Source organism: Pelecanus crispus, chromosome Z (genome assembly GCF_030463565.1).
Source record: "Pelecanus crispus isolate bPelCri1 chromosome Z, bPelCri1.pri, whole genome shotgun sequence".
In the NCBI taxonomy this organism is placed as follows: Eukaryota; Metazoa; Chordata; class Aves; order Pelecaniformes; family Pelecanidae; genus Pelecanus; species Pelecanus crispus.
In genome coordinates, this window is record NC_134676.1 from 10,250,019 (window position 1) to 10,267,558 (window position 17,540).

At 45.3% G+C, this 17,540-nt stretch overlaps 1 protein-coding gene across 1 annotated transcript; it reads right to left on the minus strand.

The window, feature by feature from the left end:
- Window positions 1-1,478: 1,478 nt before the first annotated feature.
- Window positions 1,479-17,307, minus strand: LOC104034163 (aquaporin-3). The gene is made up of 6 exons (XM_009487078.2): window positions 17,096-17,307; window positions 7,816-7,942; window positions 7,508-7,645; window positions 5,841-5,959; window positions 4,876-5,093; window positions 1,479-4,188 (listed from the first exon to the last, which is right to left on the minus strand). Exons 1-6 carry the CDS (start codon window positions 17,201-17,203, stop codon window positions 4,020-4,022), a joined length of 879 nt encoding a protein of 292 aa, XP_009485353.1. The 5' UTR covers window positions 17,204-17,307; the 3' UTR covers window positions 1,479-4,019.
- Window positions 17,308-17,540: the final 233 nt, after the last annotated feature.

A 17,540-nucleotide genomic window follows, 5' to 3' on the forward strand; every position in this document is an offset into this window, starting at 1 on the left:
CACTATCTGAGCATGCAGAACTACCAAGGACTTAAAGGAGGCAGTAAGGAATACAACCTTCACAGCCTCATCTTTGCCAATGTTGTCCCTCAGTAGAGCCCAGACCTTCACCCTGTTTCTGTCCTTCTCACTTGGAGGTGGCCAGCCAAATGCCAACCTACTCCTGCAGCCTCAGTACCCACCACCAGCAGAGAGCTGAAACTCACTTTGGGATAGAAAAGCTGCACCAAGGGAGGCTGTACTCTTCTCCCATCTGCACCACAGTGCCCAGCAACGTCAGCCCTTTGATTCATGACAGCACCTTGCTCTTATGAGGAGAAGCAGAGCTGGGTCTGGAAGAGATCAGCACTGCTGCTGGCACTTCACGCATGGACAAAGCAAACAGAGCTGGAAGAGCCTCCCGAGGCATGCATCTCAAGGCACCAGGAGGATGGGAAACCAAAACCAGCGTTTCCCTGGGTCAGAGCTGATGTGCCACTGTACCACAGCACCTGCAGCAAAGAGCTTGGATCAGCTAAGAACCAAGAGAAACTGAATACTTGGCCACTTTCAGCCTTATAAATTTCGTAGATTCTAAAGTCAGAAGGGACAATTCCTGTCAACTTGACCTTCTGTAATACAGAGGTCTGGGAATTTCCTCCAGCAGGACTTGCTTTTAAGAGTACAGCTTGTCATTTAACTGAGAGACCTTTTTGCAAGACAGTCAGTCTTAATTTGAAAACCTCACACAATAGAGAAACCACATCTTTTAACATTTTGTTCCAGTGACAAATTACTCTCCCTGTCAAGCATGAATAGTTTAAATCATGGATTTATTTCTTCCTACAAAGTTAAGTATATTTCAATAGCTTTACAACTGGAGTTCATCTGATCTAAAACCCGGATGACTATATTTGGGCAGATAAGTCTTAACCTCTCCCAGTGACTCCAAAAGCAAGGCATTAACTACAAGATGATTCATTGCTTTTTAAATTTAGGTATGGAGAAAAAAAGAAAAAAAATCTTTTAGTTTGTATGGGCCTGCCAGATGAATAACACCCAGAATCTCTCTCATGGCAGCTACTTCAAAAACAAACAGAACCACAACTTGCAGCAATTTAAGGGTGCCTGCTGCCAGGAAAAATGCTAGCTGCAGTTAACTCTATCTTTCCCTCCCCACACTTCAATAACACTTCTGGAGCTCTTGAAATCTGGCATATCAAACTGTGCTGTGCACTGCCTTCCTTATGTGGTTAGCAAAGGGCTGCCCTAATCATGTCTCATATGGGCCAGACCCATCTGGAAGGTGAGGCTAAGTTCTCCATAGCTCCCCCTCCGCTGACTGCAGGCTGAGTCTGACCCTTTCCACATGGTAGTGGATCTACTCAGCAGTGCTTGGTGCTTATCCAACAGATCCCAGAAAAGCTGAAGCTTTACACAGTGGGGATATGGTTAAGACAAAAATTCTGACCTCAATCTGGTATTTTATTGCAGTTTTAATAAGGGTAATAACATACAACCATTGAGGCACAAGTAAGGCAAGGGTACACGCTAGATGGAAGCAGGAAGGAATGCACCAAAAAAAAAACCCCAGACCCCCACAAACAAAAAAAACCCAAACAAACCCAAAACCCACACCTTGAATGAAAAGTCATAAGATCTGTAGTAAGAATTTTAATACATTGATCAATGCATTTGAAGATACGATGTGGTAGAAGAGTAGAAAAAGGACTAACAGTCCTGAAGGGAAATAGGAATTGACCTCTGCAGCTATGTCAGTTGATCACAGGAGTATGCCAGACTTCTACATAGGTTTTGATGTATAAACTTTCAAGACAGAAATGGAATAAAGCAGCATGCTGACCACAGATAGAGCATACCAAACAAACTCAGCAACTTTCATGCCAAAAGCCATTTGACTTCTAGTTGGTGAATTACAGGAAACCACATTCATCCAGACTTCACTGAATTGTTCAGTATGGCACCATATGGGAAGTTATGAGTTATTTTAAGGCAGTACAATTAATACAGGAAAAAAACAGCAGGACGCAGATCAGCCAAAGAACAACAATAATTGTATTTACAGATGACACAGGCTGGAAGAAAGCTGTTTGTGTAATTCTTTGAGCACTGGGTTCAGGTCTGTAATACTTTTCCATGCATGGCACAGCTAATAAAAAGGAGTGACAAGTGAAATATGCTGGGTGATGCTGGACAGTATGCTGAATGCAGAGTAGGATTGCATATTCAGAACTGCATTAATTGAAAGAATAGTAAGAGATGTTAAATGGTACAAAGGGCAAGGGACAAATGCTGACATCTTGTTCCTTTTGCCTGAAGAATAAGATGCCTGACAGCAGGACATCCCCACCCGATAGCACGTACCTCAGCCTTTGTACTGACTACAGGCACCCTGTCTCCTCCCACCTGCCCCAAAAGCCCAACCCAAAAGAGAAAGGAATAAAACACAAAAGGAACATGTAGATGTATTGCCTGAAAGGGTTAATTCCATTTTGCTCTTACAGACTGAAGAGGAAGAGGGCTTGAGGAAGCTATTGCTATAGATTACTTCCTTTCCATGGCAAAGTTTACTGACAGCTGCTTAAAAATTCAAACATTAGCATTTTACAGTGTAGGTATTGGCATTTTATTTTTTAAAAATGAAAAAAAAAGAAGAATTCATCATTTTAGTGACTGGAAAAGTGTACAAAGTTACGTATTTCAAGGAATGCACACATTACAGAAACAGGCTTTGAAAGAGTTTCTCTAACACAGTGGCATGGGACCTACAAATTCTTTCACAACTTACACTGCTAATTTCAAATACTCTGTAATAATATGGCATTGGGAGAGGCAGAGACCCTGAGATGCCAGCACTGCTAGCACAGGAGGAGCCTGACCTCAGTTGCTTAGCCATGAGTACCAGGGATACCCCAGTAATTCTGCAAGGCAGAAAAGGAGATGCTCCACAATGCCATAATCTAAGGCCACCCCAGGAAAATCCAACAGTATCTCAAAGCTGTCAGAGAATAGGCAGTTCCCACACACCTTTAAATTAACTCATCCCAACCCTGGTATTTAGCAACAGCTTTAATGAGTATATTTATATATAAATCTATTTAAAAAACCACTATTGCAAAATTTACACAAACACACACAACTTTAGCAACACCATGTTTCCAGTAGAACTTGGTTATTAGCTGCTTGCACTTTATATACGATGCTGATTAATTAGAATGGCTGTTACGGGGAGCCAAGTTTTCTTTCCAGGTTAGCCCCCAGCTAGAACAAAGATTTCTTATGTGTTATCTTGTAGGAGTTGGCAATGTTAAAAATTGTGATTAGAATACCAGGGTACAGTGGTTTGTAAACACTCTGTCTTAATATTAAATTAAAATCCAGTGCATTCTCACTCTCCGCTCTGACATTATGGATCAGTCAATTGATACAACGTTCCAGGAATTCCTGGGAGATATAAGAAGTTTGGCCAATAAAAATCCTTAAGACAAGTTCATTCCTGGTGCCACATTACTGACTTTAGAGCAACACCAAGTATGAATTTGATCCATAGTAGAATCACAGGCAATATTTTTCCAGGATGTAGGAGTTACCATTCTGTGCTAGCAAAACAATTTAAGTTTTGCATGATCCCCATTCTACAAATGGTTTGGAGGGAAGCAGTTTGCCAAGCTCACAGGCAAGGCCAGCAACACAGCCCAGAAAAGCTCCAGATTCCTGAACAACTGGCCCATGTTGGAGGTGTTGGACAGCAATGCCACTTCCCTCCTGACTCCTACAGTCCTCAACTCCCTTCTACTAGGGAAATACTACATGATACTGCATTTGGGGAAAAGGCTCACAGGAAAATGCCTAAAGCAAATGCATCAGGGATATACACAAACAAACAAAAAAAAGTTAGAATATCTCAAGACAGGAAAAAAGCCTCTTCCTGTTATTCTTGAAGCTCTTAACTCCTTCCTCTGGTTTGCCAGCTGCAGTCCTGAGTAACAAATGTCTGCCAGATCTAGGTGGCAGCTTCCTTAGACCCTTTCCTTGTGCTTCACATTGGCCAGCTTGACTGTTTCTTGCTCACAGGCAGGTGGAGAAGGCTCATCGTGACATCCAATCATCAGCTGATAGACCATCACTCCTGCAATGGCCCCAAGGAAAGGAGCAACGACTGGAACCCACCACCACTGTTTACCAGTCCTGGAAAACAAAGAGAAAATGCACAAGGTAAGAACTGCAGCCTACGCATTGGGATATTCATGTTTGGATCTGGAACAATGCAAGATCTGGTCATCTCCAAACATCACCATTGACTTGCAAAAGACAACAGTACCCACATGTCCGCAGCAATTTCCAAGGCAGATATTGCCCACCACTGCACATTCGGGTGACAAGCAATTCAGAACAACTAGTTCTAGGACTTCCAAGACGTGTCTTCCCACCAGAAAGGAGGGAAGCAGTTGCAGTGCCTGAACTAAGCACCTTCACTTCCCTCCCACTGCTTGCAGGAAAGCATCCCTTGACAACATGTAGTCTGTACTGTTCACAGCTCTCAATTTTCTCCAGCAACAACAAAATCCAAGTATAAAAAACGCCCTACATTTTCTACCACTAAAAAAAATTGACTCACATTCAATGTGCACCTGAACTTCTCATGGATGCTCTTAGATTTCCTCCCTGATAGCAAAGTTAGGTCATTTGCTCTCACTTCTGGAAACTGCCAAGCTTCCACAATCTCTTAAGAAATCAGGGCAGAGCAAACAGTGTCTTTTAAAAAAGTTTATAAAATGCAAAGATACCTCATGGGTGCTAAGACTCTTTATGATGCCAAAGCTAAGTAATTTTTTTGCCACTTGATGCACAACGTTTTCATTGGCAAGCACTTACCAGAACACTTCAGTGCCCCAGCCGGCAATGGCTGTGAAGAGACGAGGTCCAAAGTCCCTGGCAGGGTTGACAGCATAGCCAGAGTTGAAGCCCATGGAGGTTCCAATAACAAGGACAACGAAGCCAACTGTGAAAGCCTCCAGCCCCGTGGGAACAGGGTTGTTGTAGGGATCGACAATAGCCAAGACACAAACAATCAGGGAGGCAGTGCCAATGAACTGGGGAGGGAGGGGGAAGAAGAAGAATTTAGTCCAGATTAATCTTTTAACAAAATTATTTAACTCCTCTGAAGTCCAATGCATTTAGGACTCATTCTCTAAACTGAAAGAGCTGTACTAAGTCATCCCATGGCATTATCAGGCCACAGTAGACTGAGCACCCACAGGAGAGTGGAACGTGCTCCTCCTGGCAGCCCACAGGCTTGATCAAGCCCACACCTTTTTCTCTACCCACAGAAGAGCTATGAATAACTGTTTGAACAGCCAGAAAAGCTGAAGAAATCTTCTTAAATGTTCTTCCAACCTGCCACAGTTGGGTGGCTGCTGTCCCTTTGTGGTTGATGGCAACTTTAAGGAGGAGGCAGTCACCTCCAACACCAACCATCACCCCAGACCCTGTTGACGTCTGGGTTGTGCAACAGCCACAGTAGTACAGTGGGAGTGAGGAAGAGCCATCCTTCCTCGCTCTATCACTCTTCATGGGCTGAGACCAAGTGGTATCCTTTTCACTGGTGTCCTGGTCAGTCTTGTGCAACTGGTTAATCCCCTTAACAAAAGCCTTCTTGCTGTAAGGGTTCTTTCTGGCTCTGCTCTTCCTATGGGCTAGTGAGGTATCTGTGTCAGCTCTAAAAACCTCTGTGGGTATCTTCTCTTTAAATTTCAATTCATTCTCTAACTAAAGGAGGGGCCCAAAACCACCTCAAATTTCTCTTCAAATGCACCTTCATCCTCCTAGTACCCCCTTACCTGGTCAAAGAATCCATTCACAATGTTGAGATGCTGAGACGGGTAGGTGGCAAAGATACCAGCAGTGCCATTCTGTCCTGTTACATACAGCTGGTTGCTGCCAAAAGCCCAGATGGCATCTGGGAGAGGGGGGAAGGTGGAGGGGTGGAGAGCGGAGAAAAAAGAAAGGTAGAGAGGTCAGTCATTTTCCAACACACATCAGAGAGGACACTGCTTGGAAGATGGCTAAAATGTAGGCTCCACAGAGCCATGAATATTGAGACAGAATTCCCTGAGCACCCCCTTGCTATGTGCTGCAATATCATTTGCTGTTGAGCACTCATTTGGAAAACTTAGGGTGTGAGCCACCACAGAATTTTACCAGTCAGGCTCAGATGCAAATGGCCTGAGTCCCTGTTCCTAATTTCTTCTTTGCCAGGCACCAGGAAAAAGTTAGAGCCAAAAAGTAAACACTAAGCTGACTCCAAATCTCTCCCAAAAGGTACCCAAATGCTGTGTTATCAGTCTTGGTGTCAAGGCATATGATATTGCTATGGATCTGATCTGCAGCAAACAGGATTTGGGCTGATCTTGCACTTCCCTATAAGCCAATACACAATTAGTTTCACCTCTCAGGGTTGCCTTGTAGAGCAGTCAGCCTCTTGCCTACCACTATGTAGAAGCTGGATAACTAACCTAGGTGGGCTGTCTATAGATTCCCTCCATGCTTAGTGGAGAGAAAAAAACCAGACACTTCCTGAAGGTAGCTCTTCCATGGTTTAGGCAGCTAAGATGGGATTAATTCATCTGAAGAGGAGACTTCAGCCCACCAACTGGAAAGGTAACTGGTGTTGAACTTGAGTCCTGATGTTTACAGAGAGGAAGCTAGGTCCCCCTGCTTCCTTCTAAAGTGAAAAGCAGTTGGTGCTCATGCTGGGCTGGCAGTTGCCTCCCTTCAGGTGGAAGCTACAGTGACCCAGATGTTCTGCTCAGCTACAGGGAACACTGCTCCTATTGCCAGAAACAGACATCAGGAGGCAAACTCTAAGTCAAAATGTCACCCTTGATATTTAAAGAAGAGCAATTTCTAGCACAAAGAGTCAGTACTTGTCTGCTGAATATTGCCCTGTGATGAGGAACATCACTCAGAAGGAATAGACACGTGATGAACTGGATTTCTATGATGCTTTCCAAGGTATAGAATCACTCTGATAATGGCAGCAAAAACTGCTAGAAGTCCCATTGTCTGGAAGCTAACACAAGAAAATGCAGAAGACATCCATGGTGGAGTCTGTATTTTTTTTTTTAAACCAGGAAGGATAAAATGGCTCTGGAACAATGCACAGATATAAAATCTACATTACTACCAGTGTTCCACCAGCATTTCTGAAAGATCTGTTTTAATCCAGACAGTACCTACAAGAGAGGCCACCCAGTGGTCTATGTTACAGTGATCATTACTCAAGGACAAAGACTTGCACATCAACAACGCAGGCTGGCCTTCAGATTGATTGGAACCCAGAGTCACCATAAGAACAGGAAAGCCCTCCCAGAAACACAGCAAGGAGCTTTCTCACATCTCTGCTCTGCAAGAGAGTGCTTCTCTGATTTGCGAACCAGCCTCCCTCCAGTAAGTCATGAAGAGCATCCATCTCACCCCAACAAACACAGACAGTTTCTGCACTTACCATAGTACAGTCCAAAGACTATGCCAGCTCCCAGGAAAGCCCCCAGGGTTTGGGCCAGGGCATAAATTGGTAGCTTGATCCAGGGCTCCCGGGCCAAGAAGCACATGGCAAAAGTGACAGCTGGGTTCAGATGTCCACCTGCAAAGAGGTTGGTGGTTATTGCACTTTTACAGGCAGAATTTGGCTCCCAGAGATGAGCCAAGGGACACTGGTTTCCATACCACTGCCACATAGGAAAAGCACAGCCATCTAGGCCTACACAACAATTGTCACAAGTGAAATCCAGCCCACATGGAGCCACAACGTACCTGATACCTGTCCTGAGATCAAAATGCCGAGTGTCACAGCAAAGCCAAAGGCCAGGTTAACAGTCAAGAAACCTCCATGAGTCCCTCTGCTGAGCATGATCTGTGCAACGGAGCCACAGCCAAACAGCTAGAGGAAAAAGAAGAGATTGAAATTATCCTCTGTTTCACATCAGGGCCAGTTGCTGACCACTGCGTGCAACTGCTTCACTTACACTTGTATGCACCGTCACAGCCCACCCATGACTCAAAGCCTTCAAAGCTTTAACCTTTGGTAGAAGTATCTAAATGTTATCTCCAGGAACAGCAGGGAAGAAGAAAGGACATAGAACAAGCCTATCTCCTGACAGGGGGAAACAAAACCAGGGCCAAAATCAAAAGCAAGATCAGACCATAGTTCACATCTCCAGGAGACTGGAGGTCTTTGTCCAACCATCTAATTTTCAGGTAATAAGTGAGAAGAATCAGCCAGACAGTACCCTGGACCAAGGTATTTACTATGCAACTGTTCAGATGAGGGATACGAGTACCTTATTTTTAAAAAGGCTAATTGTTTCACACAGTATCACACAGATTGGCAGGGGACAATTTTGCTAATGCCAGAAAATACAGACATGACTGAAGAAGGTCATGTACAGCCCAACATTCGTGGAGTCCTCCCTCAGATGGCACTGGCTGGAAGCAAGCGATTGGGGCTGCCTCCTTGAGCTGAGGTACCTGCAGTTGTCTCAGCCCCAAGGTAAGCTCTCTGGTGTGCGCACTCTGGGCAGAGCCCACATCACCCCAAACCAGCCATATCCTTCCTATGGCAAAACCATATAAGAAGGGATCAGGGCAACATGGATGGCCTGTCTCTGCAGCACCAACATGGCACAGGCACCATCAAGAAAAGTCCATATTCCACACACAGCCTGCCACCAGCACATCCAGAGGCTTGGGGCCTTCTGCCCAAGATCAGGGATGCACCAAGCACTTTGGAGGACAAAAGTTGTCTCTGCTGGGTGATGAGGGCTGTTTCCTAGTAGCTAAGGGAGGCACGTGGTCTTGCTCAAAGATTTTTGTTCCAAATGGGCAATCCTTCTCTTGCCAACCACATCTAAAAGCCATCCCTCCTGTGCTCACCCTTAACAACCCAGACCAGTTTCCTGTGGCAGTTCAGTTCATCACTCATCCAGCTGGAGGTTTTCTGCCTGGTCAAGTCTCTCCACTACCTACTATGTAATTTAAGGAACCCTAATCCTGATCATTTGTATGCTTTTATCTTCCACTGACTCCACCTGAATTGATTCTTGGTGTATACCTGGACTTATCACATCAGCAGGTACGGAGAGCATCCTCAAACTAGGACAGGGATTACAGCTTGCTCCTGAGATCCTCAAATCTAGGGATCAAGGCTTGCCTTATTTATACTGATCACATGCCCACATCACCACACTCATCAAGACTTTCTGCTTCTGTGAGCTCCATCATCCCAGAATTACTCAATTGCCACAGAGGCAGTATCTGCTCCTAGGGGATAAGCCACCAAATAGGCCCCAGGAGTGGCTCTCTTCACCTCTCCTGCCAATACTGGACATGCCCAGTTGAGCAACACACCAGATCAGGGGCAAAGCCAAAGCAGACCTAACTCACCCCCTCCCATCCCCTTGACAACTGATGAATTACTAATAAAGCAAACACTGCACTCAGCCTTCTGGGAAAGGAGCAGGCTGACTCATCAGGTGGGCACTCTGTACACAGGTACCTCTTGACAAGGAGCCAGGTCCCCAACACAGGGCCTTGTGTAGAAAGAGCAAAGGAACCTGTAGAACTCATTAGTTAATGAGAGGGGATGTCCAGTACAGCTATCTACTGGATGCAGTCAGAACAGCCCCTTCAGTGTCCCAACCCTGAGCTGCCCAGCTGGGAAGCCATGCCAGAAAAGACAGCCAGGCAAAGGCAGAAAAGGTAAGTCTTGTTTATTGTGCAGCAAACAGAGCTATTCCCAGCTATGCCCAAACCACTGAGGGGAGTGTAGCTCCAACCAAGCAAATAAAGACTGGCTAATGACCAGGGTGACATCTGTTCCTTCCCTTACCCCAGAAGATCACCAGCATGCTTTAGACAGAGGTTTGGGGAGAGTACTTGGCCATGGTGTTCACCTCTGTAAGGCCACACAGCACATCAGTCTGACCAGTGAGGGGGTGAGCCCACAAAAAGCTGCAATGGGCATCTGGGGGCAGGGCTGGCCCCAGGTTCTACTGATTGATGAAGGTATTTGTGTTATTCACTCTGAAAGAACTGGCAGTTCTGCAAGTGGATGGTGTTGGCTCATTAGCCACATACCATTTCATTGCAGAAACCACAGAGTAAAGTTTCCCCCCTCCACCCCCCCGTTCACCCACAAAGGTCTTCCTTTAACCTGGAAGAAGGCCAGATCTGCCATTTCTCAAGAGATTGTTCCCCATCCTCCTCTCCCTCCATCCTACACCTGGTAATAGCTCCCCAGCTTTTCCTCAAAAGGGAGTCTATGGGCCATGAAAAATACCCTGGAGCCACTCCACAGGACCATTACAATTATTTATCAGATGAGCCCTGAGCACTATTTGGCTTAATTCAGCGTAACAGTAGAAATCTTGACCCTCAGCAGATAAAGAGTAATATTTAGGGACAGGTTTGAACATATCAATGATACAGATGTGTGCAATTCCGTCCTGCACCAGTGGAGTCCACTAAGCATGAACATATATTCTTATGCATGACATCCATCCATGGCATTTGACTCTCAGGAACCAGCTCAAATCATGCTCACCCATGCTTTTGCAGCAAGTGGCTTGACATTACAGTTTTGTTGTGGTAGTGATTATAATTTTTTTAATCACACCATTTCCACCTCTGCTATTAGCTAGTTTTCCTTCTGATTCCTTTTCCCAGGCCATATGAGACAGGAGGCACTTAGCATCCATTTTCTAAGTCTTCTTTTTCCAGTGCTCACAGAGAAGTGTTTAGGAACAGCCAGCTTGAGTTGAAAGGCAAGGAAGGTCCAATAAAAGTAATTCACCATTTATCCCAATGCCTTTTAAGTCCATGCAATGGATGTGAAAAAATCTTAGTCAATATTACAGCACCATGGTTGGAGACAGGGGTGCACATCCAAGGCAGAAATGACCCCTCACTCTTGATTTTAGTAACCTTCCTCCAACATTTCTTTTTTTCTTTCTTTTTTGTTTGTTAAAAAAACCTAAACATTACTGGAAGAACATCCCAGACAACAACAGAAAGCCAGATTAGCACCTCACATGGCAGCATGTGCAGGAGTCAACTGTTATACTCCCATGATCCACTAGCCAAGTTCAAAAGCAATTTTAAAGTGCTAATAAAATGATTGCAACAAAGAATTACTCTGATGTATTAAAGCTACTCTCCTAGGAACTGAGGTCAATGCACCCATTAACCAGGTTAATGGAAGCCAGCTCCCTAATTTTATCTTACTGGCTCTAGCAGATCTAATGGCTTTCCCTGCCAACAGGGAGACTTCTCATTCCTCATGAGCTGATACAACTCCTTTTACTGTGAAAAACAAACAAACAAAAAAAAATCCATGTTCTGCAGGATCTGTGAGTGGAACTGGTTCAAGGGTGGAGGGTCTGACAAACTCCAAAGCCTGTACATGGAGGGGAGAGCCAGAAGCAGCAGCAAAACCAGGAAAAGGCAGCAGGTCGCTGAGTGAAACTTCACACTCAGGGAAACCTTGAACTCCCTGTGTCCAGGGCATGTTTGGAGACTGGCCATTTGGCTTTGTCACCCAAAGTAAAAACACCCTGTCTCAATGTCTAGAGACAAGGAAGCCTCGGAGCTAGTCAGGGCTGGTAGGAAAGGACCTTGGAGGACAAAACAAAGTTGAAAAAGCTAAAGAAGAAGTGAGGGCACCCGAGTTTATAGGTAGACCTTGTGAAAAGTAACTCCATATGTAAACTTGGATGAAAGGTAGTGCTCAGCACTCCCCTGCACAACAGCCAGGTTTGCTTCCTCACTTACCTCCTGGGTTTTTTGCCAGTGCTTTTTCACACCTTCAGGTGCAACACAAAAGGCCTGAATGCATTTGGTTTTGGACTTCAAACTGATCTCTAAATCGAGATGGGAAAGTTTTGCTGGCAAAGCCCAGGAGAAGTGTTATGACCCAAGTTACAACTATCCTCTTCAGCCAGCAAATAAACCAGGGACTAGTCAAGGAGCCTGCTGTAAATCTACCCTAGTCACCTCGGTGGATAGGAAAGGCTGCTCAGCCCTCCCTGCCCTCTGGTTAGTGGGGGAAGATGCCAGAAGGGCAGTCAAACCATGGGTCTACTCTGCAGGAAGAGACCCTGAGATACTGATAGAAGTTTTTAAGCATTAGACACACAAAAGGACACCTCTCTTCATATCAGAGTGGAACACAGGACTATCCTACAGTCCCTTCAAGGGCAGAGCCTTGGAGGGAGGGGCAGAGGACTGTCACTTTACAGCCAGTGCAAAACAACCTCCCAACTTCAATGCAAGGGGTTAAAGGCACTGTAAGTCTCCCTCATGGCCTCTTGCTGCCCTCCCCAAGGAGCAGGACCCAGCTGGGTAGATATGAAGACAGACCCATCCCCATTGCTGTTTCTGCTCAAGCAGCATGCAGACATCTTCCTCGACTCCAAGGCCTGTGCAGCCAGGACGACCTCCACCAGCCACAAATGCAGCACAAGGACCACTGTCATTTTTGCCTTTCCTCAAAGCACCTCTTGAGCAACAAGACTGGTCATCATTTACAATTTGCAAAGCAAGGAGAAACATTAGACCCCACAGTTGGGCTTCTTGTCCAGCACAGCTGGAGCCGGCCCAGACAGAAGCAGTCCTATGGGGAAGGGCAGCAGCAGATGGTCTGTCTTGTTATGGCTCTTTCTGCACTGCACACTGTCCCAGGGCCAGGTGGGGCTGCAGGACTCGAGAGATAAGAGGTCTAAGGAAAGTTGTGTGCATGACATGCTACAACAGTGCTTCACAAAGCTGGGGAGACAAGTGGCACTCAGAGCAAGAAACCTGAGCAACTGTCAGCAGAGGACTTAGGAATTAGAGAGGAAATTCACTATTTTAGCTTGTTTCCCTACACACACACGGAAGCAAAAACACTTATTCTGATATCCCTGGTATCCCTCAGATCAGGCTTTAGCTCTTAGAAAGACCTGTACTTCTGGTGGGGTTTTGGTCACAAGGTTGGGCACTGCTGGAGAAAAGCTGCCTTCCCACTGAGGGCAAGTCTTGGTGCCTGAACTGTCCTGTTCGTAGGAAGAAGATACCTCCCTGCTCCTGCATGCAAACAGCAAGGAGGGATAGTTTTGGCCAGTTAATGGAGAGCTTCAAGCTCTTCTGGTGGAAAAGGTGAGGGAGAGCAGCACTGCCATTTCCCATGCCTCCACACCCAGCAGCACAGACACTTTACAGGGAAGAAGCAGCAGCACTCAACATGCTTACAGCAAAGATTTCAAGCCCCTTTCAAATCCTAGTGAATCATTAAGAAAAAGACATTTTTTTTAAAAAAAAAAAAATCACCTTCTCCAAATCCAACAAGCTGGGTTCAAGTGAATCGGCACAAAACAAACAGCGACTGTGGGAATTCCTGTGTTGTCCCAGCTGGCTGCAGGATGAGCCGCAACTTTAAGCTCTGCACTGCCAACAGTTAAATAAGGCTCCCTTTGCCTTGATCATCCCAACTACTTTGCTACTTTGGTTTCTGTGGTCTGCAGCACACTCATACTCCAGAAAGCTCCCACCTGGCCACAAAGTCAAGACAGCCCTGATTGAAAAGCAATTAGGAATTGTTTTGTTCTTTTTTTGTGCCTCTACAGCAGTGAATCACAGTTAGTCCAACTTGGAAATCAATTATAAACAGTAAATTCCTTCTCCTGCTAATGTAAAAACCAAACAGAGCCAGTTTTGGTATTTACAGCCAGCCGAGCAAGGCAAACAGATCAACATTTAAGGGAGGCATGGAGGCCTGCCACTGGAAATCTGCTTTAGTGAGTTGCTACAGTAATAACACAAACAACAAGCAACTTCAAAAATGCCTTTAGTGTTTGCATTGCTTAACTCTTGTCAGCAAGTGGTGCTTCCAACATAGGTATAAAGTTCAAACCTAAAGTACCACTCAGAAAGCAGTTTTTAAAGGCAAAAAACTGAGTCATTTCAATTATCAGAGGAAAGGTAAAATCAGCATTACTCCTCTTGTAACAGTAAGGACACTACCCGCAGACTAAACCCAAACTGTTCATGGTGCTGTACACAGCAAAAGGAGCTTGCAAGTAAAAAGCACCTTGCCTTTGCACTATTCAGGGCTTGGCTGCCTTAGTTGGATTATTTTTCTTATCTTAAAAAAAAGAGACACTTTTTTTTAAATGTTCTGCTACGTATACAACCTCCTTAAAAAAAATGAGAAAAATAAAATCAAGCACTATGTTAAGTCTTACAGGTAAAGACACTTTTCAGGGGTCTGAAATCACTTTGCTTGAGAGCACTGAGGTCATTATGCAATGAAAGGGAAGAGGGAAGAAGCTGAAGCCATGCCAATATCCATGGTGGACAAGTTTTACATTACACAGTGAAATTTAAGTAAGCTGCAAACTTTAAATACTCCCCTTCAGCTCAAGAAGCTATTTTCAGTGTGAACAATATCAAACCTTAAATCCATCCCTAATATTGTTCAGTCAGCTCCATCTCCTGTGAAAACAATTTCATGGATCCCAGGTCTTTCCTTGGGTGTTTTATTGTCTGAAGCCCATAAGACATATTTACCAGGCTCAAATGCAGCTAAATGCATGCACACCCAGCTCAGCCTACTGGCAGGGTGGGCAGCAGCAACTTTTGCAAGGTACAGAATGACAACCTCTCTCCTGGGACTATCCAATTCAAACTACTACCCAGGCCATCTGAAAGGGAAAGAAAGTCATCTTGGAGGCCATTTCTGTTTTAGGCAGGTGATATATTAAAAAGATGCAAAAGAATCCAGGTGGTAGGGAGCAAAAAAAAAAAAAATTTTTTTTTAAGTGAAGTAGAATCTGTGTCACTTCATTAACAGAAGAATAGACTGGGACAACTCCAAGGCAGAAAGGGACCGATGCCCAGCAAAGCCATACTGCAGGCTTGTTGCCCTCAAACCTATTTTCCTCTCTGTATACCCTGTTTTTGCCTGCTGACAACCCAGCAGCATTCAACATTTGGGACTTTCCCATTTCTCCCACAAGCCCACCCCATCTTCTCCCACATGGACACAATACCCACAGCCCTCCATCCACTGCACTGTTGCCACAGGACATCCCAGGTCACTTTTACAAGACCTATAAGATAGAGCTGAATGTCACCAAAACCAGCATTTTCTTGCCCCCAGACACCAGTTCAGGAATTCCTGAAGAAAGCGAGAGATCTGCGTGTATGCTAACACATAGACTTTAAAACACAGCAGGTGTGGTGCTCCCAAGGACAGGGCTCCCATGGACAAGGCCCACTTTTGCCAGTGCATTATCCAGCCTTGCTGATGGGTGCCCATTACCACCCTCATTTTGGAGGCTGGTTATGATTTTAGATCAAACCCTTCCTCAGGCTCTGAGCACATCCCAGCTCCTCTCTGCCCCAGAAAGGCAAGGCTGTAGGGCAAAGTAATCTCTGTCATACCAGCTAATAGAGTTGGAAGAAGGAACAACATTTTTTGGATCACAAGCCCTTCTGAAAGCTCAGATCCACATGGCTAAGGCTCACCTTGTTTCTCCAGCAATATTAACTTGGCTTAATAATGGAGACATTATTCCTCCTTACAAGTCTTGCCTTGCTTCAATCCCGAGGCTAACTGCAGCAACATCAGCAATTCATAGAGAGCAACTTTCTACCCGTTAATTGCTTTTCTATCAGCTTCTACCCACCTTAATCCCAAACAGCCTTTCCCTGAAAAATCAACAGGACTTGTTTGCAAATGACCAAAGCTAGGTCACTCTGACAATAAAGCCATTGCACTGTGTGAAGCTGCTTTCTTTTGAGAGTGGTACCATTTATGGGGACTCAGCTGAGCCCCCTATCTTCCCACACAAGACCCAGTAGCCTCTTCTTCCTCATCAAAAAAGAGTCTTACTTATTAAAGCATAAGATAGCGTGTTGGTCCTTTTGTGTTATCCCCAGGAGCATGTGCAGCTTCAAGTCTTCCTCCACTTTCAGCTCCTCCAACTATTACACTTCTCCCCAGACAGTCCTGCCATTAGTTACAAAGAGGTGTAAACACACAAGTCACTCTACTGGAACCTACAGGATTGCTCTGGCTTTACACCACTTCAGAGGAACTTTCACCTGCAGGTATTCACTGTGTGAACACCAACTCACTTCTGCTGCAATATCAACGCAACAGACTTGTGGCCCGTTGGGCAGTCCTGCATTTTTGGACACAGATAACCAAAGCCAGATATCCTATCCCAGTTTTGCTACACTAGTATTCGCTCCCCACTCCTCACACACAACTGTCCTAGCTGTTTGCCTCTGCCTTTGACTTCAAAGCAAGCCAGGGCCACTCAAAACATCTTCAAACTAAGTCACTTATACAGATATCCACACCCCTTTACTCCTTGTATCCCATCCCTCTGGAAACTGAGCACTAAAACAGGCAGAAGAGTTTTGTTGCCATTCACCACTAAAAAACACATCAGCTGACAGCTCGGCACTGTCACACACATGGCGAGTGCAAGCTCCCCATGGGCTGCTGACACAGGCTGCCACAGGGCTGTGCAGCCCTGCTGGTAAGACCTGGGGAACCTGCAACTGACAGCGAAAAAACACTGCAACAGTTTAAATTCCGGCTACTTCTCCATATGATGCACAAGGAAAAGAGAGCAAGATGAGGAAAAAGTTTTCACTTCCCTGGGTGATAACAGTTGAATTATTTCAGTGCCAAGAAAATATTCCAGGGCAGACAGAAAGGAAGTTTTGCATTATCTCTAGCAAAACACTTGCTGGTTACGCAGAGACTTTTTTGCTCCCTGCACTTTGCAGACACACAAAAGCCCCCAAACACCCACAAAGCTCTGCAGAGCCCACCCTTTGACAGCAACCCCAAAGCTCATTCTATGGCAACTTGCGTAAGTTTTTTCCTGTGGGTAAGGACTTCTCTAGCCCCCACAGGGCAGGTTGCACTGGAGCTGGGCTCATGCTCAGTGCAAAACCTGGCAGTAGCACAGCCCCTTCACCAGGACACTTTCCCCCACACCCAGGGGTTAGGGAGCATCCCCACACCACAACATAGACTCACCACCAGGATCAGCGTCCCCAGGCACTCAGCCAGCGCTTGCCGGACTAATTTGTTTCTGATCCTCAGGTGCTCCTCAATAGTGGCAAGAACATCCTTTTGCCTCCCCATCGTAGTAGAGGTGCCCTTCAAGCAGTATCAGGGAAAAAGCAGCAGATGACAAAGCCTCAGCAAGGTTTCTTCCCCAGCAGAGCTGCCTTTGCTTATAAATAAGTTCAGCGATGCCTGACACACCTCCTGGGTAACCACACCCCTTCCACCCTATCTTCAAACCCAGCTATTTTTTTTTTTCCTCCTTTTCAGCATGAGACAGAGTGGGTGGTTTTCTTAATTTCCTTTATTGCTTGCATAAGTGAGCAAAGGATTCAGGAGTTTCAGAAGAAGGAATTAAATGTGACAAAGATGTCCTGCTCAAACCCCTGCTGTTTTCATCACTTGTCACCTAAAA

Coding starts and splice junctions, on each gene's coding strand:
- LOC104034163 (XM_009487078.2), bottom strand. CDS start 17,203: ATGGGGAGGCAAAAGGATGTTCTTGCCACTATTGAGGAGCACCTGAGG. Junction 7,943..17,095: donor TGGGGACGCTGATCCTGGTG/GTGAGTCTATGT, acceptor TTTTTCCTCTAG/CTGTTTGGCTGTGGCTCCGT. Junction 5,960..7,507: donor AGTCTTTGGACTGTACTATG/GTAAGTGCAGAA, acceptor CCCCTCTCCCAG/ATGCCATCTGGGCTTTTGGC.